General features: G+C 41.0%; 1 protein-coding gene across 1 annotated transcript; it reads left to right on the top strand.

Annotated features, from left to right (window-relative positions):
- The first annotated feature begins 17,137 nt into the window (after positions 1-17,137).
- LOC135220020 (putative autophagy-related protein 11) lies at positions 17,138-19,537 on the top strand. Its single transcript, XM_064257326.1, has one exon. It carries the CDS (start codon positions 17,138-17,140, stop codon positions 19,535-19,537), a length of 2,400 nt encoding a protein of 799 aa, XP_064113396.1.
- Positions 19,538-22,595: the final 3,058 nt, after the last annotated feature.

The following is a 22,595-nucleotide window of genomic DNA, read 5'->3' as shown; positions in this document are numbered from 1 at the left end:
GGGAATTTTGTTGCAATGCAAAATGTATCATGTCCTGGTTCAAAAGAATTGACTTGTTATTTACTAACATTGGAAAAGTGTAAATTGATATCAAGTTATTATCCTCATTAATATTAAATGGCATAACTAAAACAATGTGATCAGAAGCCCTCTTAACTGTTATTAAACTATAATAAGTAAGGACATCGCGCACAAGCGGCTTGAAGTGATGATCTAACATACACCTTTCTATAATAAGGTTTAACTCACTAGGACCGATAAGGTTTGGTGATAAAATGTTATTTGTTGACCCCATAATGGCATTCAGAAGTTCTTTATAGTTTAACAGAAATGACCGTTTCAAACATCAACTGGTTCACAAGTTTAGACCTATGTAATTCATTTATTTCTGTTGTAATATTTTGAGCTACACTGTTAACAAAGTCCTTCAGTTTATTAATCAACACTTGGTTTTTGTTAACTGCATCAATTAGCTTGTTCATAATGGTACCTCGTTCAGCTGCCCACATTTCTAACTTTTCTATTCTAGCTCTGTCTTTGTCTACATCAGTATCAGTGGCCACACCAAAGTGTTTAATGCTGCACCTATAAATGGAAGGAGTGAACGCTTTCTAATTCTCTTAGGTAGAACCTGGCTGATATCATTTCTGAGTTTCATTAACAAAACTGTGTTGGTACCATTTTTGTTACTATCTATAACACTTTCAAGCTCATTAAGTAGTTCCCTCAATTGTTCTTGTTGCCGATCCACGGTTGTTATGTTAATCTTTACCACTGCAATATCATGTATCATCTTTACTTGACCGTGATCCTTTAAGATTGCTCCGTTCTTGATTTGCAAGGAGATGCAGATATGACTCACCATGAGCCATAGTGAAATTCATTTCCTGCAAAGTACATTCTAAGCAGTAAACCTTATACAACAATGTTATAGACCGTTGCACATGGTCCTATCTTTTCCTTAAATTGTATCTCGGAGTCACTAATGCTGATGAAGTATGGGAAGCATTTACGTTAATGTTTTCTTCACTACTTGACTCCTTTAAATCTTTAAATTCCTTTAAATGTTCTTCTGACCAAATGTCGGAATGTACTACTTTAATATGGTTCCAGTGTGCAACAGTTTCATTTAAAGTTGATTCATCATTAGCTTAAATTTATTTAACTTTAACATTTCTATTACTCTATATGGACCTTGGAATTTAGGACTCGCTTTAACATTAGGTCCTTCAATTCTATGGTTAAGCACATATACCTGTTGCCCTATTTTTAAATCTGGGACTGTTGATTTCTGATTGTAATACTTACTAGACTTTTGATGTAACTCCTTTAATCGAGCCCTTGTATATTCAACTGTCTCGAAAGTCCTTCTTGCCTTCCATGCAGCATAGTCTTCGTAATTATAAGTATGTCTGGGTGAGTTGCATTGTCTACAAGGTTATTTGGCATTCTTTTCTGAAAGCCATATAACAAAAAGTGTGGAGTTTCTCCAACAGATTTGTTTACAGTGTTATTAATGGTGAACTGTACGTCTTCAAGAGTTAAGTGCCAATCTTCAGTCTGTGGAGTCACCAAAGTTTTCAATACATCCTTTATCGTACGATTCGTTCTCTCAACTGCTCCATTAGAGCTTGGTTTATAAGCTGTAATCTGACACTTTTTAATTTAATAAAACTCACACAATTTCTTTAAAATGTCACAAGTAAATTCGCCTGCATTATCAGATCATAGTGTTTGAGGACATGAATGTCTAGTAATTATTGTAGATTTCAGAGCTTCTGCTACAGAGCTTGCTTCTCTATTTCTTACTGGAATGATCTCAACATATCTAGTCAAATAATCTAAGAAAACTAATATCTGACGGTTACCTCTAGTCGTGTTTGGAAATGGAACTACAAAATCCATTAAAACTACTTGAAATGGAGTTAATTCTGATGGATATTTCTCAAGAGGGGCCTTTACATTTACGTTACCCTTGTGTACGTTACAGATATGACAATTCTTAACAAATCTTTCAGTGTCTTCATTGCAATTATAGTGACCGTTCTACATGTTTTCTTTATTCCAGGATGTCCTGACAACTTGTTAGTGTGTTAGTTCTAAAACTTCTTGGGTTAGTGTGTTAGGTACATACAAGCGTGAACAAGCATTCGGTTCTTCTGATGTTTTAAACAGAATTCCATTGATTAATTGAAATTCAGACTGATCATCCTCATTTTGCATCAAGTTACCCATTATTTTTCTAATGTTAGCATCCCTTTGTTGTTCGATTTGAAGTCTTTCCAAATCTAGATCTACAATCTGACAACTATAGCAGAAGGTATTAGTTGTGATTTGTTTCTCAGTCTCTTCTTGCGATCTTGACAATGCATCTGCTATAGTGTTATATCTACCTGGTATATACCTAAACTCTGGGGCAAATTCTAAGACACTTATAAACCATCTGTTAAATTTCATATTACGTACTTGTGAAAGCTCTTTTCTTAAATAGATTACAAATGGGTTTGTGATCTGTAAGCACATTGACTTTATGCCCTAGCAAGAGATGCCTAAACTTTCGTAATCCCCAATAGAGCTAAGCACTCCCGCTCGGTAGTGCCATAATTTCTTTCTGCAGCTTTCAAAACTCTACTTGCATAATATACTGTTCTCATTCTTGTTTTCCCCTGTTGCATTAATACTGCACCTACACCTGTACTGGAAGTATCGCAGGCTAAGTAAAATTCCTTTGAAAAATCGGGGCAAACTAAAATTGGGGTTCTTGTCATCATTTCTTTGAGTATTTTGAAAGACCTTTCATGTTCTGCCTTCCATTCATAAGATACATCCTTCTTAGTTAAATCTGTTAAAGGTTTGGCTATAGGGCAAATCCTTTAATGAACGGTCTGTAATAACCTTCCATTCCTTTTCAAGGCTTTACAATTATTGGAGCAGGATATGCTACAATTGCCTTTAATTTACCTTCCTGCATATGCAGTCCATTTTCACTAATGACATGTCCTAAATACTCTAATGATCTCATCATGAATTGACATTTCTTAATTTTTACCTTTAATCCTGCGCTCCCCGGTGTTTCTAACACTATTTCTAATGTCTTAAAGGGACTATCCAAGTCCTTACTAGAAATGACTACATCATCTAGATACACTGAAATATCCTCTATATCGTCCAAGATCTGGAGCATCAACCGAGTAAAGGTTAATGGGGCTGATGTAAGACCAAAGGGAACCACTTCAAACTGTAAATGTTCCTTATGAGTACTAAAAGCTGTCAAAGGCTTGGACTCTTCATCTAGGGGTACCTGCCAATATCCACTGAGCAAGTCTAATGACGTAAATATTTTTGCTCCACGTAATTGAGCTAGCATATCATTTATGACAGGCATTGGCATTCTATCTGGGATGGTGTGTAAATTTAACTTCCGATAATCTAATACCATTCTCCAACTGCAATCTTTCTTTGGGACTAACAAGAGAGGTGAATTATATGGTGATTTAGAAGGTACTACTACTCCATCATTCTTCATTTCGTCAATTACCTGATCTACAATCGGTCTTTGACTTATTGGCAACTTATAGTTAGGTATATAGAATGGCTTAGTTCCATCTTGTATTAAAATCTTATGCTGCAAAGTATCTGTTCTTCCTAACTTATCTCCTTCTAAAGCAATGACATTTCTATACCTCTCCAATATTTAAGGTAATTTATTTCTATTCTGAGGAAAGTGTTTTATTTACTTCTTTATCTAAAAATGAACTTTGTTCTGTGTAAGAGAAGAATGCTCTTTCACCTAGTGTTAGTAAAGGATTATTCACCACAATTCTGTACAAAACTCTATACCAGACCTGGCTGGCCATTGGGCCAAGTGGCAGAGTTACGGGGCAGAGAAGTGGGTGCTAGATGTCCTTCGGGTATGATACCTGTTGCCATTCGACTTCTCTCCTCCTCTGTCGGACAAGCAACAGCTCAGGATGACGTATCCTCCAGATTCTCTGAAGTTCTTGGCTCTTCGGGGGAAGTGCAGAAAATGCTGGACAAGGATGCGATAGAGGAAGTAGTGCGTCCATCTCGGGGTTTTACAGTCACATCTTCTTGGTGCCCAAGTAGAGCTGCAGCCCGGACCGTTGAGATACAACGAACGAGATACCGACTGTAACCCCTACTGGTATTTAGGAGTAGACTTGCAAACTGTGAAACTGACCGTCTGCCGAAAATATATGGGTGGCTTACTTAACAAGCACTACTAATTGCTCGTTAGATTTTGGGTCTAGATCCAGTATATGAGATACCAGATGAAGCTAATATATAATATATCTGCAGACTCTACTGATTATAGAATGACCAGTGACAGACATTTTGGAGGGTGGGTTCCCCCTGACAGACGAACTGAAAAGGGGGGGTTAATTGGATCTAGATCCAACCTAGGAGATACCGAGTAAAATTTACACTACAATGGCACTGCACATCCTAGAATAATGTGGTGGTAATGACAGACGTTTTAGTGGGTGGTTACCCCCTGACAGACGCCCCACAACGAGTGGGGAGGGGGAGACAGGATCTGCATCCAACATTGGAGATACCAAGTAAAATTTGTACTACAATTGCACTGCACATCCTAGAATGCTGGGATGGTAATGCCAGACATTTTAGTGGGTGGTTACCCCCTGACAGACACCCCACAAAGAGTGGGGAGGGGGAGGGGGAGACAGGATCTGCATCTAACATGGAGATACCAAGTAAAATCTGTACTACAATAGTTCTGCACATCCTAGAGTACTGCGGTGGTAATGGCAGACATTTTAGTGGGTAGTTACCCCCTGACAGACACCCCACAACGAGTGGGGGGGAGGGGGAAGGGGAGGGGGAGACAGGATCTCCCTCCAATATCATAGTATCAAGTAAAATTTGTACTACAATAGCACTGCACATCTTAGAGTACTGCGGTGGTAATGACAGATATTTTAGTGGGTGGTTTCCCCCTGACAGACACCCCCAATGAGTTGGGAGGGGGAGGAGGAGGGGAAGACAGGCTCTGCATCCAACATCGGAGATACCAAGTATAATTTGTACTACAATAGCACTGCACATCCTAGAGTACTGTGGTGGTAATGACAGACATTTTGTGGGTGGTTACCCCCTGGCAGACACCCCACAACGAGTGGGGAGGGGGAGAGGGAGGGGGAGACACGATCTGCATCCAACATTGGAGATACTAAGTAAAATTTGTACTACAATAGCACTACAGATCCTAGAATGCTGTGATGGTAATGCCAGACATTTTAGTGGGAGGGTACCCCTTCACAGACATAACCTACGATTAGAAGGGAGAGATGGGACACCTTGAAATAGTTCAAAATCTATCATAGATAATATTAATATTAGAAATATGGTAAGTATCTGAGAATCGTGAGCCTGATAAAATGTAAAAGGCAAAAAATTCAAGAAATATTGTGATGTTTCAGGATAGGAATTACTGCCGCAGTTATTTTTTTAAATTTCTATTGAAGTTTGGAATATTTCCCTTCGTTAATTCCATCACACCATATAAATACTATGTGTGAGACTTACTAGGCTTGGTCTACTTTCTATAGTTTCACAAACAAACACACACACACACACACATATATATATATATATATATATATATATATATATATATATATATATATATATATATATATATATACTATATATATTATTAGCACTATCCTTTGGTTTGGAGTCATTACTTCACACAAAGTACTTTTTCTGGATGGGAGGGGGGTCACTAAACTCTTTGACGACCATTATTCGGCTAATTTTCTCCCTAATAATATTTTTTCTTTATTTGTTCATTATATCCAGTAGACAGGCACTAACATCATATTATATCCTCACGTCTGTTCAATGTATTTACCATTGTTAATATGATTTATAATGCGTCTCCAACAGTCATAAAAATCGGACAACCGAATGTGCATATATGTCAGCTGTGTGCAAGGTATAGGGCGTCAATCACTGGAGTAGCGATCTCCCTGCCGAGAGTGACTTTGGAAGGCCATATTGAAAGGTCTCGGTCCAGGTCTTAGTACTATATTTTATTACTATTACTTTTTAAAATCTTATTATTATTATTATTATTATTATTATTATTATTAATTATTATTATTATTATTATTATTATTATTATTATTATTATTATTATTATTATTATTCGACCCAATTTCACAGAGAAAAATTACCTTACGAAAACAGGCCTAAGCACTCCAACCATTGTGGTCAAGGCCTAAGCATCTGCTCTTGGATCTAAGCAGTGTCAAGCATAAACGGTTCCTGTGTAAATACAGGACTTTCTTTGCATATGGTAGCGAAGCACTAACTAAACAGTAATGTAGTACAATCACTAAACACCAACACTCACAATGCACTTACTCAGTAAGCACTCACACTTGCATACATTCACTATACACACACCCACACACTTAACACACATCACACACACAGTCAATAACACAAAACACTCACTAGGCACTCACTGTACACTGAATGCTCACTAAACACTTGAAACACTAAATTTACTAAATACTCATCATACCCCAAACACTTGGTAAACATTCACTAAACACTCACTTAATCCTAAACATTAATTAAATACTAAACATTCACTAAACCCTAAGCACTCATTAAATACTAAATGCTTACCAAACCCTAAATACTTATTAAATACTAAACAGTGAATGAACATCCACTCATTAAAAACTTAATAAACACTTACATACTAAACATTTGCTAAACACTAACATTCACAAGACATTCACTAAACGCTCACTTAAAATTCGCAAAACTTTCACTAAAACCCTAAACACTCACTCAATAACATTCACAAAACATTCACTAAACCCTAAAGACTCAGCAAACATTCACTGAATACTGACACATTAAACAGTCACTAAACCCTAACAATTCGCTGAACACTGACTCATTAAACATTAACGATAGAAAAAATTGACACTCGCACTAATTTTTCATTTCTCTTGTTTTCTTTACATTAATGCTAGGTGATTATTTTTTTGGGTCTAGTTTGCTCTTGTATTTATTCATAATCTTCTTGAGAGAATGGAAATGTTCGAAATAACTTGGTGTGTAGAGAGATTGTTTAAAAAACAGAGATCCTCTGTGTCCTTCCTCAGCCAGGTGTATTATATCTAACGAATTTTACACCAGCCGAAAAAAATCGACTATAGTAACAAAAATATTCATTCATAAAACTGATAGCACAAAAATTTATCCATGATTTCATTAGCATGAAAGTCAGTTGAAACCAAAAGAAGGTAGTCCTGCTTCGATAAAACAAACCGAGTAGGATATAGCGCAATTATTATGATCCGAACCCTGACTATAGCGTATATATCACATATGTATTACTATCTATTTGATGGGTGCGTAACTCTATTTAACAAATGTTATGTGCATAGACATTTTACAGCAATAACTCTAATAATGATAAGAACTTATATGCTACTTTATAGTGCCAGTCTTCCAACCACCGCTACATTAATTTTCATCTCGTAAACAAAGCTAAAGCGAGTAGGGGAGACCGGGGCTAGTTGGCACACGTTTTACAATTTTGGTTATTGCGAATATAAAACAATAATTTTTTGCAAAATTCTTACCACCATTGAAACATATTAACATTCGTCTCTATCATAGAGTGAAATAATTGTTGTTTGCTTTCAACATAAGATAACAATAAGCTTTAGAAAAAAATAACTTTTCGTACCAACTTGCCCCACGGGGTAAGTTAGCATATTGATAATTAAAAGAAAATTACTACATTGCATTTAAATCAAATAGCAAAAATACCCTCTGAATTTCCAAAATACAAAATATAAGGCATTAGTATTACTTCAGATCATCATCTAGTTGTAATTGTGGCAGGTTTGAAATAAATCCTCGTCGTAGTCTTCATGCTCCCACATATTACGTGTCCTGCACTGGACCCACACTTCTCATGGCTTACCAATCACAGGCTCTCTTCAGCTGAGCTTTCTTCTAGAAATCAACAGGAGCAGTTCTTAAACTCTGTATCACGCTGATGACTGCTCTGAAGCCCATGTGTCTTTTCGGACATCTCTCAATCTGTTACATAACCAGCCGTAAAATCAAAATCTTGAAATAGTCTGTAATTCAAAGTTGAAATGCCCATCAATCCTTAAACCAATTGAAAAAACATCAGAATACGTGACAGCTAGAGGTAAAGCCGAGGAAACTTTACCAGGAATGTCACAGATGGGCATACTTGATCCTGGATTACCAGTCATCCACAATTCACATGCGCTGTTAACACATTTCTTCAGATGTCTATAAACACTAAAATCCAGGGGCTGCAACTTGTGAGAACAATGTGGAGAAAATGATAGGACACTAATCTTATTATCCTTCCAAAAATCCAGAAACAAAACGTAAATTATATAAATAAATAGGCTTACTATTGTTATCAAATAACGTGTGCCAACTTGCCCCATTTATTTTGAGCCAACTTGCCCCATCCCTACCGTTTGGTACAAAAACGCTTACCAGTCCACACCAAGAAGCCTTGAATTAATAATTTTAATGGTATAGAATCTTTAAACCATAAGGAAAACTATGCTATAATTGAAAAATAATCTTTATGAATGTATAGATGTTATAGCAAATAACAGAAAGATTAAAATATTTATTTTCTACCATCAAAATAAAAAATTGTCTCATAAATTCGAACTCCTACGTTCTATCTATAGAATTTTGCTGGTAATTGAGGAACCACGAGGCAATTACACAGTATATATGTATTAGAGTCATCTATTGGTAAACTTTAAAGTAATTTTGGGTGTGCCAACTTACCCTGTAGCCGACTAGCCCCGGGCTCCCCTACTATAATTGAAGTAAGTTGCCTGCTTGACAAAATAATAATATGACTGAATTACTATGGGCCTACAGATGACTGTTATTTATATGAAACAAATAAATAATTTTTATGTTAGATCAGCCATCGTCAACCGGAATTCATGTTTTATTTAATTATTTGTTATTTATAAGTATATATTTTTCGTTAAACATGGCGTGAGAAATCATAGTCCTATAATCTATTTTATCGTAAATATCGTGCGAGATTTTTTCCCTCTGTTTTACTAAAGGTAATTAATACAAATGCTTATATATATATATATATATATATATATATATATATATATATATATATGTGTGTGTGTGTGTGTGTGTGTGTGTGTGCGTGCGTGGTGTGTGTGTGTGTGTGTGTGTACTGGGGTTCCTTGGGATGAGGAATATTGTCTCAGGAGTTCCTCAAAGTGCCAAAGGTTGGGAAACACTGTGTTAGATAAATACAAAGGATATAGAAAGGATAAAAATATTGATTAAATGTATCACGATAATGTATAATACGGGTCAATAGTAGCCCACTATACTAATCTAGACATTCATTATCAGGGCTTGCCCTTCCTCTTGCCCACCTGTTAGGGTGTGTCTGTCAGGGTTAAACCACCCACTAAAATGTCTGTCATTACCATCACAGCATTCTAGGATATGAAGTGCTATTGTAGTACAAATTTTACTTGGTATCTCCAATGTTGGATGCAGTTCCTGGCTCCCCCTCCCCCTCTCCACTCATTGTGGGGTGTCTGTCAGGGGGTACCCACTAAAATGTCTGTTATTACCATCACAGCATTCTAGGATGTGCAGTGCTATTGTAGTACAAATTATACTTGGTATCTCCGATGTTGGATGGAGATCCTGTCTCCCCCTCCCCTTCCCCCCCACTTGTTGTGGGGTGTCTGTCAGGGGATAACTACCTACTAAAATGTCTGTCATTACCACCGCAGTACTCTAGGATGTGCAGAACTATTGTAGTACAGATTTTACTTGGTATCTCCATGTTAGATGCAGATCCTGTCTCCCCCTCCTCCTCCCCACTCGTTGTGGAGTGTCTGTCAGGGGGTAACCACCCACTAAAATATCTGGTATAACCATCATAGCATTCTAGGATGTGCAGTGATATTGTAGTACAAATTTTACTTGGTATCTCCAATGTTGGATGCAGATCCTGTCTCCCCCTCCCCACTCGTTGTGGGGCGTCTGTCAGGGGGTAGCCACCCACTAAAACGTCTGTCATTACCACCACAGTATTCTAGGATGTGCAGTGCTATTGTAGTGTAAATTTTACTCGGTATCTCCTAAGTTGGATCTAGATCCAATTAACCCCCCCTTTTCAGTGCGTCTGTCAGGGGGAACCCACCCTCCAAAATGTCTGTCACTGGTCATTCTATAATCAGTATAGTCTGCAGATATATTATATATTAGCTTCATCTTGTATCTCATATACTGGATCTAGACCCAAAATCTAACGAGCAATTAGTAGTGCTTGTTAAGTTAGCCACCCATATATTTTCGGCAGACGGTCAGTTTCACAGTTTACAAGTCTACTCCTAAATACCAGTAGGGGTTACAGTCGGTATCTTGTTCGTTGTATCTCAATGGTCCGGGCTGCGGGACTAAAGGCGTCAGGAGGATGGAGGCCTGTGATTGACTTATCCACCTTGAATCACTTCATCAGTAAGACACGGTGTTGGCAGCCGAGAGGAAAGGCGACTTCATGCTGTCGATAGACTTGAGGGACGTATACTTCCAAATCCCTGTTCATCCCACATCCAGGAAGTTCCTTCGCTTCTCTCTGGCGGACAAGGTCTTCGAGATCAAAGTCTTGTGCTCCAGGCTGACGACAGCCCGGAGCACAAGACTTGACACGAGAGAGAAGGGTCTTCTCTCTCGTGTCAAGTTGGATCCATGCTTAGGGGATCCGTTTGCTGAGGTACCTCAACGATTGGTTGGTCTAGTCAGTTTCCAGGGAGAAGCTGCTGCAAGACAGGGATTGTCTTCTTCGGTTCTGTCTGGACCTGGGCATATTAGTCAACCAGGAAAAGTTGAACCTCGTACCCACTCAAAGGATTCTCTACCTGAGCATGGTCATCGATACGACAGTAGCAAGAGTTTTCCCGTCTGATCAGAGATTGGAGAAGTTGCGGGCTGTGGGGCAAAACTTCCTGTCAAAGTCGCATCAGTTGGCTCATCAGTGGGAGGTTCTTCTGGGAGTGCTATCTTCCCTGGAGAAGCTGGTCCCTCATGGGCGTCTTCATCTTCGGTCTCTGCAATGGAGACTGGGGGAATTCTGGTCTCCGGCGGGGGACACTCCCCTGTTTATGGTTCCTCTGTCTTTGGAAGTGAGAGAAGACCTTCGTTGGTGGTTGGACGACCAGAATCTTTTGAAGGGCGTCCCTCTGCATTCTCTCCCTCTGAACTTCCTTCTGTTCTCGCATGCCTCCCTCGCAGGTTGGGGCGCGCACTTAGGAGGCCTCATCACTTCAGGCGTTTGGAGGAAAAGCAGCAGCATATCAATGTCTTGGAGTTGAAGGCGGCTTTCCTGGGTCTGAAGGAGTTTCAGGGGATGGTAGAGGGTCACTCTGTCGTTCTCATGTCGGACAACACCACGGTGGTAGTCTACGTGAACAAACAGGGAGGCTGGTTTCTCAGCAACTTCATGCCTTGAGCGTTGAGCTTCACCAATGGGCAATCAGTAATTTGGTAGAGCTCTCAGCCAGGTATATCCCAGGGAAACATAACATGATCGCAGACAAACTCAGTCACCAGGATCAGATCCTAGGCGCAGAGTGGTCCCTTTATCAAGTGGTGGCAGACAAGCTTTTCCAGATTTGGGGGAGACCTGTGCTGGACCTTTTTGCGACACTCTACAACAGGAGGCTGGAGGTGTTCTGTTCAGTGGTTCCAGATCCCTTAGCATTGGCAGAAGATGCATTCCAACATCCCTGGGACAACCTGGAGGTGTATGCCTTCCCTTCGTTTTGTTTGATCCATCAGGTTCTGAACAGGCTGATGAGTTCACAGGGTCTAAGAATGACTTTGGTAGCCCCTCTGTGGCCTCAGGTGGAATGGTTTCCAGATCTGCTGTCGTTGTCGTCAGAGATTCCGAGGGAGATTCCCCCTTGGCAGCATCTCCTGTGTCAGCCCCATGCAGAAAGGTTCCACCAGTCAGTAGAATCCCTGTCTCTTCACGGTTGGAGGCTATCAACTATCGCCTCCGAAAGAGAGGCTTTTCTCAAAAATCAGTTGGGCACATGTCCAGCAGTCTTGGGAAGTCAACCTGCGCAGTTTACAAGGCAAATGGGTGATCTACTGTGATTGGTATAGTAAACGGGGTTTTTCTCCACTCGCGACCTCTATTCAGTGGATAGTAGACTTTTTAACCTTCCTCAGAGACGAGAAATGTTTGTCTGTTTCTGCTATTAGAGGCTACAGGGCGGCACTGAGTTTGTTGTTATGCCTGAAGGGTATCGACATCTCCTCTTCCTGGGAACTTTCCCTGCTAGTAGGGGTTTGAGCAGTCGAGTTCTCCTAGAGAGCTCAAGCCTCCAACATGGGATGTTTCCTTGGTGCTTAAGAGCTTAACTAAGAGTCCATATGAGCCCTTGCATCGCTCATCTGACAGGAACCTGACGTTCAAGACAGTTTTCCTTTTGGCTTTGGCATCTTCCAAAAGGGTAGGAGAGCTCCACGGTCTGAGTTATGAGGTGGAGCACACCAGGGGTTAGAAGTCAGTGTCCTTCGAATTTGTCCCGGAATTCGTGGCCAAGACCCAAAATCCCTCGGTGCATGATGACAGGTTCGCTTCGTTTTCCATTCCGTCACCGACTGACTTTGTGGGTGGTGATGCTCAAGAGCTTTTGTTGTGCCCTGTCTGGGCCCTGCGTTGCTATCTTAAAAGGACTCTGCACCTTAGACCAGGCTGCCGCAGACTTTTTGTTAGTACAGGCCGTACAAAGAAAGAGGTGTCTAAGAATACTATCTCTTGTTGGATACGGGAAGCCATCAGATAGGCATACTTGACTCTTGATGATTCCATCACCATGTCTGTGCAGGCTAGAGCACATGACGTTATGGGTATTGGTCCCTCTCTGGTTTAAAAAAAAAAATTGGCTGTACATAGAGTGCTGAGCACTGGTACTTGGTTACACCAGTCCACGTTCACCTCCTTTTATCTTAAAGATGTTGCCCACAGATTTATGGACACGTTTTCCCTGGGTCCTGTGGTGGCTGCCCAACAGGTTGTGTAACTCATAGTTGCCCTAAATGGGGCACCTTTGTATCTTACCTAAGATGATTGTGTTGATGAGAGAATGAGTGAGTTGGCTGGTCTCTTCCTTTCTCTTGTACCTTTCCTTCTTCCTTCGGGCGGTTTAAGGAATTGACACGTCATTTGCTGGACTGGTCTGACACAGGTGAGTGAGGTAGTCATACTGGTAGTGTGGTCGTGCAATATATAATATCTTACCCACTATTTAGTAGCATAGGCTCCGCTCCTGGGCAAGGAGGAGTCGGGAGTACTACAAACCCTAGTGTCTTGGTTTGTTATTGGACAGTCAAAGTTTCTCTTTGGTTCCCTATACAATGGTTATCCCATATATCATTGTACATCACTCAGGTTCTGAGTGGTTAGATATTATTGTATCTAGCTTCTCAATGGGCTTCAGTCCCTCTCCAAGAACTATTTCTTTTGAGAGCTGGACTGGCGGGAAGGCCCCCAGCCAGTCTAGGATGTCTTATACCTCTCTCCAAGTATGAGTCTATCCTATTGTTATGACTGAAGGTTTGTTCGCGTATGAACAAATGACAAATTTCTAAGACAATTTGTATTTTTCATAGCTACAAACCTGAGGTCTTAACGTTAAACTGCCCACCTCTAGCCGCCCCTCTATTTGTTAAGTCATCCCGAGTTGGGAAAGACTGGTGTAGATGATCGGCGTTTGACCACCCTTCACCCGATCCACGCATGCATTGCCAGATATCACAAGATTCCTTGCTTTCATCTGCTTTTTAACCGGATCCAGCTAGGCGCTATAAATTATCCCATTGTTAAGACCTCAGGTTTGTAGCTATGAAAAATACAAATTGTCTTAGAAAATTTGTCATTTTGTCTGAGTAATTCTGGACGTACGTCTCGCAATTAGTACCATTCATGTGAACTAGGGAATTATCCAACCTAACAAAGTCAGGTAAGTCTTCATTAGTTAGCATTACATCTGTTTCATGCAAGTCCTCGTTTGTTTTCACTCTAAGACAAACCTTGGTTAGACATTGCTGGTACAAAACTACTTCTCTGTTAAGCACAAATCTGACAGTATGGTCATCTACAGTACTAACTAAACATATTTCTTCCTCATCGTGTGTCTCTGAGAAATAACAGACATCCGTTTCATCTGACTTTCATCCAATAGTATTGTTGAATTTAATTTAGTCTTATTTATTTTTCCTAAGAACAGGACTTCCTTGATATATTTTTCTTCCTTACCTTCATCCGTTATGAGATATATACAATCAATTTCTGATTCATCATCATCTATTATTGAATGCTCATAATCAATCTGTGATTCATCTTCATCAAATTGTTCACATGCAATAATTTGTTCAGAGCTCTGAGTATCAAGGCTTGCATTATTAATGTTATTTATTTGTGCACAATCTATCATAGAATTATTCCTGGCTAATGGCATTTCTTAAAAAACTGTATCTCTACTGTTTATTTCACTATTATCCATTAATTCTGGACTATCCGGACTAGCATTATTATCCATCTTAGTTTCCTGGATGTTCGCTTCTCTAGAAGATGTCGTCTCGGATAAATTGATCAGATTTATACAAGGCTTTCCTTCTTCTAGCTGAAAACAAACATTTTCTCTATTTCTGCGTTGCAAATTGATTTTATTTTCTCCACAACCTAACATTATTCTACATCTCCTCATAGCTTTATATGAAAACAGCTTGAGTAGGATAAAATCTTTCCTCTAATACTACAAACACTTCCTTAAAAGTTTTGTCTAAAATCTCTATGTCCAGTGTGACATTACCCAAAGCATTAATCTGTTTTCCTATTATTCCTCTTATAATTCTACCAGGACCTTGTATTTCTGAATCTGCAAAGCCTAAATATTTTATCAATGCTTGTTTATCTATAATATTTACTGTACTGCCTGTATCTAAAAGTATTGAGCATTGTTTACCATTAATTCTTGTTTGGGTGATAGGTAAATCTTTCTGGCATATTCCACTATCCCTTACTGAAAATACTATTTCCCTATTTCCTTCAAAAGGCAACTTGAATGTATATTCATTACCTACTGTGATTATTTCATTTTCATTCTTAATTGGTAAGGAAGCTTTCTTTTGTACTACCCCTTTCTGTAATTGTCACTGCGTCTGATTATTATTTTGGGGTGTACTCATTTGAGCATTATTGGTTGTATGATTATTATTAAACCAACATTTCTGTGTTAGGTGACCTGTTCTATTACAATTGGAACAGTATCTTGGTCGCCTACAATGTTGAGTTGCATGGGTGGAATAACCACAATTGGCACAATTTTGTTCCTGTCTATTATTTTGTGTTTTATCATCTCCTGAACTCTGGCTATGGGTTGGCCCGTTTGAGCTTTGAGTCTGATTACCATTGTTTGGATTTCCCCTGGGCTGTTGAGGCCTATATCTACTATTTCTGTTTGCTTGGAAAAATTTACCATTACTGTTCTTATGATTAGTCCTAGGATCTTGTTTCCCTTGTTGTCTATGGTTGAAATTTCTAGATCTGTCTGGAACATTATATGTCCTTCTAACCTGTAAATTCCTTTGTTAGATTCAGTTCTCTTTATTACAATTCCCATTGCATGAACTTTAAAGCTGCGAGACTATCACTCTTGGGATCAGGTTCTTGTTTCTTAAAAATTTTTTATCTTCCTCCCCGATAGCGTCATATACTGTACCAAAGGCAATGTAGTTTAATACCCCTCTTAAACTCACTAAATCTGCTACATTATCATTAAAAGCATTGCGATTGCCAATATTTACTCCTGTTCTCTTTAAATCATTAATTAAGTTATGGATGGCATCTTCCACATCAGTATGGAGGTTTACTATACTATTACCATCATACTTCTGGTGTAAAAACTTCACTGACGTCCTGGATTTGTTTGGTTTCGAGGGTTCGCGCCCGGGAGCCGACAATTCTCTTATCGCCTAAAAAATTCCCCTTCGGTCAAGCATATATGAAAATATATTAATTCCGAGGTAGAGCTAATTAGATATTAAAGGACATTTGTAGCTCGATGTATGTATATGAATCACGGTAATGTGATATGACTTTATATATAGATATAATATATATATATATATATCTATATATATATATATCTAGAAATATGTCTGTATATATATATATGTATATATATACATATAGTTATATATGTAATGTATGTGTGTATATTTGTATACATATGTATTTATATGTAAATAAATTCTTCTGTTAAAACAGGATACGTCTCAAGTATAAAAGGACCATTAAAACACTAAGGACTATATTTCGGTGGACCAACTTCCACCCTTATCAAGTAGTGAATGCTTGATAAGGGTGGTAGTCAGACCACCGAAATATAAACCTTAGCTTTAAACCAAAGTGTTTTGATGGACCTTTTATACTTGAGATGTATTTATATATACATATATTATATATTATATATATATATGTATATATATATATATATATATATATATATATATAATATATATATATATATATAATATAATTGTAACTGAGAAATCACCTAATTGTACGAGAGAGAGAGAGAGAGAGAGAGAGACTATACACGATAAGGAAGTACTAATCAATAAATGAACCAGTATTTCTTCACTGAACTCCGAAGCTGCGTTCCTTTCAGCGCCTTGAAGACTCTGAAGGGTTCCAGAGGCCTTTGGAATCAATCGGATTCTTCGTTACTCTCTGACAAAGTCAAAAATTCTCCAAAGCCTCGAATCCGTGGAAGGATTCGCGGTGTCAAATTTGGAAATTTGGATAGTGTGGCATTTTTTGAAGTTAACGTTCTAGTGAGGTGCGAAGCGGAAATATGCTAGCAAAATGGCAAACTATAAATTGATATCTTTTGTGAATGGACTCCTGACTGGAGGTACTACTATTTGTTCATTGTTTTGGAGGTGCAGGGCTGGAATTGCAGGCATCGGAGGCGTAGCGTTTATACTAGGTTATATGGAACAACGTCAGGATGCTGAGGAATGTGGCGCCCGCCATGATGAACTCCGGGATGCGACGACGTCAACTAAGGCTTCTAACGAGGACGATGGACGGAGTGTGACAATTAAACACCGCTCTTCGGTAAGTGAATTAAAGAACGGGAAAGAAAACGTCGTAAATGGTGTTCAGTCTAAATTGAATTTACTTGAAAATCAGCTCGAACATTTCAAGGCTGAGAATAAAGAGCAGACAAAGAGGGAAACGAGTAACGAGAATGAACTGCTAAGCAAACAAAGGGAAATCGAGGAGCTGCGAATTTCGCTGGCAAAGAAAGACACTCAGGCTGAAAGATACAGACATGATATTGAGGAGCTGAAGAAAAGGGGAAAATCGGACGATGGACAAAAGCTGCTCAAGTTACCGAGCCTAGCTAAAGGAGTTTACCCTTCTCTCAAACGAGGAATACGCAAATTCCGTGGGGGAAGAGCGGAAAAGCCCAGTGAGTGTGAGAGAGTTGAAAAAGATTGTACAGTGAAGGATCGTCAAATACAGCAACTAGAAAAACGGATACAAATTCTTGAAGATAATGAGGAGAGAAAAAGTAAGGATTTGACGGAACTCCGGGGAAAATACGCAGAAAAACAACGTGAAAACGAGAAACTTGCTGAAGAATTGAAGGAAAAGAGAGGAGAAATTAAAAAAATGAGAAAAAAGGCCCGTAAATATGACAGACTTGAAAAACAGTGTTCAGAGAAGGATCGCCAGAGACAGGAGCAAGAAAGGTTAATAGAAGGCCTCACAGATGAAAAGCTCAAACTGAGTAAGGATTTGCAGGAAATGATCAATAACTATAATGAAAAGGAATCGGAAAATGTGAGGCTGCGCAAGAATATAATGCAAGTCAAAAATGATCTGAGGAGAAAGACCAGCCAATGTGAAAGGCTTGAAAGAGACTGCTCAGAGAAGGACCATCTTATAAAGGAGAAAGAAATATTGATACAAATCCTCGCTGATGAAAAGGAAGAAGTCAATAATGGTCTGAGGAGAAAGACCAGTCAATATGAAAAGCTTGTAAAAGACTGCTCAGAGAAGGACCATCTTATAAAGGAGAAGGAAAGATTAATACAAATCCTCGCTGATGAAAAGGAAGAGGTCAACAATGGTCTGAGGAGAAAGACCAGTCAATATGAAAAGCTTGTGAAAGACTGCTCAGAGAAGGACCATCTTATAAAGGAGAAAGAAAGAATGATACAAATCCTCGCCGATGAAAAGGAAGAGGTCAACAATGGTCTGAGGAGAAAGACCAGTCAATATGAAAAGCTTGTAAAAGACTGCTCAGAGAAGGACCATCTTATAAAGGAGAAAGAAAGAATGATACAAATCCTCGCCGATGAAAAGGAAGAAGTCAACAATGGTCTGAGGAGAGAGACCTGTCAATGTGAAAGGCTTGTAAAAGACTGCTCAGAGAAGGACCATCTTATAAAGGAGCAAGAAAGATTAATACAAATTCTTGCTGATGAAAAGGAAGAAATTGGTAAGGATTTGGAAAAGATGAAAGTGAAATACAACAGAAAAGGGGATGAAGGTAATGAAGGAAAGAGCAAGGCAATACGTGGTGGCATATTTGCATACATGGATAACAGGATCGGTGACGCTGTGACCATTTTTGACGAGGCCCTGTCCACAGGTACGAGCTCGGAAATGGAAGCAGCTCTTCTGTATGTCTTCAGGGCCACCGCAAAGTCTGCAGCTGAAAAGCCTGATAACTTGGCTATTATTATGGACTGTTGTATGGCCATCGAAAAGGGACTTAAGGGATGGAAAGTATATCAGTTACGAGGGCAGCACCTTATGGATGAGGGCCTTTATTCAATAGCTGTGCAAGATTTTGAAATGGTTAACAGGCTTTTACCATCTGAGGAAACTAGGCGAAATCTAAATATTGCCAAGGAAAAGCTAGCGAAGTGGGTGAAACTGAGCCATTATGAGGTTTTGGGTGTCAAACAGACTGACACAAAGGCCGATATCCTAAGAGCCTTTAGAAACTTGTCCATGTTATACCACCCAGACAGGCACAGAGACAAGCCTGAAATATTACAAGAAGCTTTCCAGGAGAAATTTAAACGAATTACAGAAGCTAAAACTGTTCTTACAGATGAAGTAAAGCGAAGGTCATATGATAGAAATCATCGGCAGAAAATGAATAATGTTGACCCAATGTCAAAAGCTCGGCAACAAAGGCAGAGGCATCCTCAATTTCACCGTCAGCAGCAGCCGCATCAATTTCATCATCAGCAGAATCAGCATCAATCTCATCGTACGAGGCAGCCGCATCAATTTCAACGTCAGCAGCACTACTGGTTCAGTAGTTTTGATTTCGATGATATAATGAACGGATTTTTCAGGTTTTGGTAAGTGATACTGAAAGCAAGAGTGGACCTACTGCCTGGAACTGAAAACCTCACCTGGTGGAGATGAGCTTCCTGGTTCCATACCCTTATTTGAGCTCCTGGGGACAATGGCAGCTGTGACTGTATTCTGGAGTTCAGATGGTGGGAGGGCCTGGGACTGGAAATCTCACCTGGTGGGGGTGAGGTTACTGGTTCCATGCCCTAATTTTAGCTCTTGGGGACAATAGTAGCTGTGACTGTCTGCTGGAGTTCAGATGGTGGGAGGGCCTGGGACTGAAAATTTCACCTGGTGGGGGTGAGGTTGCTGGTTTCATGCCCTTATTTGAGCTCCAAGAGACGATAGTAACGGTGACTGTCTGCTTGAGTTCAGAGGGTGGGAGGGACTGGGACCGGATACCTCATCTGGTGGGGATGAGGTTGCTGGTTCCATGGCTTATTTGAACTCCTGGGGACAATGGCAGATGTGACTGTCTGCTGAAGTTCAGATGGTGGGAGGGCCTGGGACTGGAAACCTCATCTGGTGGGGATGAGGTTGTTGGTTCCATGCCTTATTTGAGCTGCTGGGGACAATGGCAGATGTGACTGTCTGCTGAAGTTCAGATGGTGGGAGGTTCTGGGACTGGAAACCTCGTCTGGTGGGGATGAGGTTGCTGGTTCCATGCTTTATATACTTGGGGACATGGCGATGTGACTCTGCTGAAGTTCAGATGGTGGGGAGGGCCTGTGACTGGGAAAACCTCTCTGGGGGGAGAGGTTGTTGGTTCCTGCCTTATTTGAGCTGCTGGGGACAATGGCGATGTGACTGTCTGCTGAAGCTGGCATGGTCAATGGGCTGATGACTGGAGCTGATGGGGACTGGTGGGGATGAGGTTGTTGGTTCCATGCCTTATTTGAGCTGCTGGGGACAATGGCAGATGTGACTGTCTGCTGAAGTTCAGATGGTGGGAGGGCCTGTGACTGGAAACCTCATCTGGTAGGGATGAGGTTGCTGTTCCTGCCTACTTTTGATCTCATCGGGGACAAGGGTGGCAGATGACTGTTCTGCTGAAGTTTCAGATCGGTGGGAGGGCCCTGGGACTGGAAAAAACCTCATCTGGTAGGGATGAGGTTGCTGGATCCATGCTTATTTTGAGACTCTCGGGACAATGCAGTTAGATGACTGTCTGCTGAGTTCAATGGTGGGCAAGACCTGGACTGGAAACCTCATCTGGTGGGGATGAGGTTGCTGGTTCCAGCCTGATTTTGAGCTATCGGGGACAATGGCAGATGTGACTGTCTGCTGAAGTTCAGATAGTGGGAGGGCCTGGGACTGGAAAAACCCTCATCTGGTACGGATGAGGTTGCTGGGTTCCATGTCCCATGGACCTTATTTGGAGCTGCTGGGGACAATGGCAGGATGTGAATTGTATGCTGAAGTTCAGATGGTGGGAAGACCTGGGACTGGAAACCTCATCCTTAAGGTGGGGATGAGGTTGTTGGCTTATATTGGCCTTATTTGGAAGCCTCCAGCCGGGGGGACAACTGGCAGATGTGGACTGTATGCTGAAGTTCAGACGGTGGGGGAGGTTCTGGGACTGGAAACATCAATCTGGTTGGGGGGGATGAGGTTGCTTGGCTTCCATGGCTTATGTTGAGCTCCTGGGGACAATGGCAGATGTGACTGACCTGCCTGAATGTTCAGACCGGCGGGGAGGGCCTTCGTGGATTGGAAACCTCAATTGGCTGGTGGGGATGAGGTTGCTGGATCCACATGCCTTATTTGAGCTCCTGGGGGACAATGGCAGATGGTACCTGTCTGCTTGAAGTTCAGACGATGGGAGGTCTTCTGGGACTATGGAAACCTCAATATTAGGTGGGGATGAGGGTGCTGGTTCCATGTCCCTTATTTGAGCTAATCCCCCTGGGGACAATGGCCTGATGTGACTGTTCTGCTGAGGGATGAAGGTTGCTGGTTCCATGGCTTATTTGAGCTAACTGGGGACAATGGCAGGGCAGATGTGACCTGTCTGCTGAAGTCAGGATGGTGGGAGGGCATGGGACTGGAAAACCTCATCTGGTAGGGATGAGGTTGCTGGTTCCACGCCTTATTTGAGCTCGCGGGGACAATTTGGAGGATGTGGACTGTCTGCTGGGAAGTTCAAATGGTGGGAGGGCCTGGGACTGGAAACCCATCGGTGGGGTGAGGTTGCTGAGTCCATGCCGTATTTGAAGCTCTCGGGGACAATTGGCAGATGTGTCTGGGCTCTGGGAAGGGTTCCAGATGGTGGGAGGGCCTGTGGAAACTGGAAACCTCATATGGTAGGGATGGAGGTTGCTGGTTCCTTGCCTTATTTGATTGGCGCTCGGGGACAATGGGCAGATTGTGACTGTCTTGCTGAAGGTTCAAATGGTGGGAGCGGGCCTGGGGACTGGAAACCTCATCTGGTAGGGATGAGGTTGCTGGTTCCATGCCTTATTTGAAGCTCTCGGGGACAATGGCAGATGGTTGTCTGTCTGTGAAGTTCAGATGGCGGGAGGGCCTGGGACTGGAAACCTCAATCTGGTACGGGATGAGGTTGCTTGGTTTCTTTTTTTTTTTTTCCTTGCCTTATTTGAGCCTGCTGGGGACCAATGGCAGACTGGACTAGTCTGCTGAAGTTCAGATGGTGGGAAGACCTGGGAACTGGAAACCTCCATCTGGTGGGGATGAGGTTGCTTGTTCCATGGCGTTATTTGAGCTCCTGGGGACAATGGCAGATGTGGGACTGTCTGTGGAAAGTTCAGATGGTGGGGAGGGCCTGTGACTGGGAAAACCTCATCTGGTGGGGATGAGGTTGCTGCGGTTTCCATGCCTTATTTGAAGCTTCTCGCCAGGACCAATGGCAGATTGGACTGTCTGCTGGAAGTCAGGATGGTGGGAGGTTCTGGGACTGGAAACTTCATCTGGTGGGGATGAGGTTGCTGGTTCCATGCCTTATTTGAGGCTGCTGGGGACAATGACAGATGTGACTGGTCTGCTGGAAGTTCAAGACAGTGGGAGGTTCTGGGGACTGGACAAACCTCATCTGGTGGGGAGGAGGTTG

Source organism: Macrobrachium nipponense, chromosome 20 (assembly GCF_015104395.2).
Source record: "Macrobrachium nipponense isolate FS-2020 chromosome 20, ASM1510439v2, whole genome shotgun sequence".
NCBI classification, from domain to species: domain Eukaryota; kingdom Metazoa; phylum Arthropoda; class Malacostraca; order Decapoda; family Palaemonidae; genus Macrobrachium; species Macrobrachium nipponense.
This window is presented reverse-complemented; position numbering and strand designations above follow the sequence as displayed.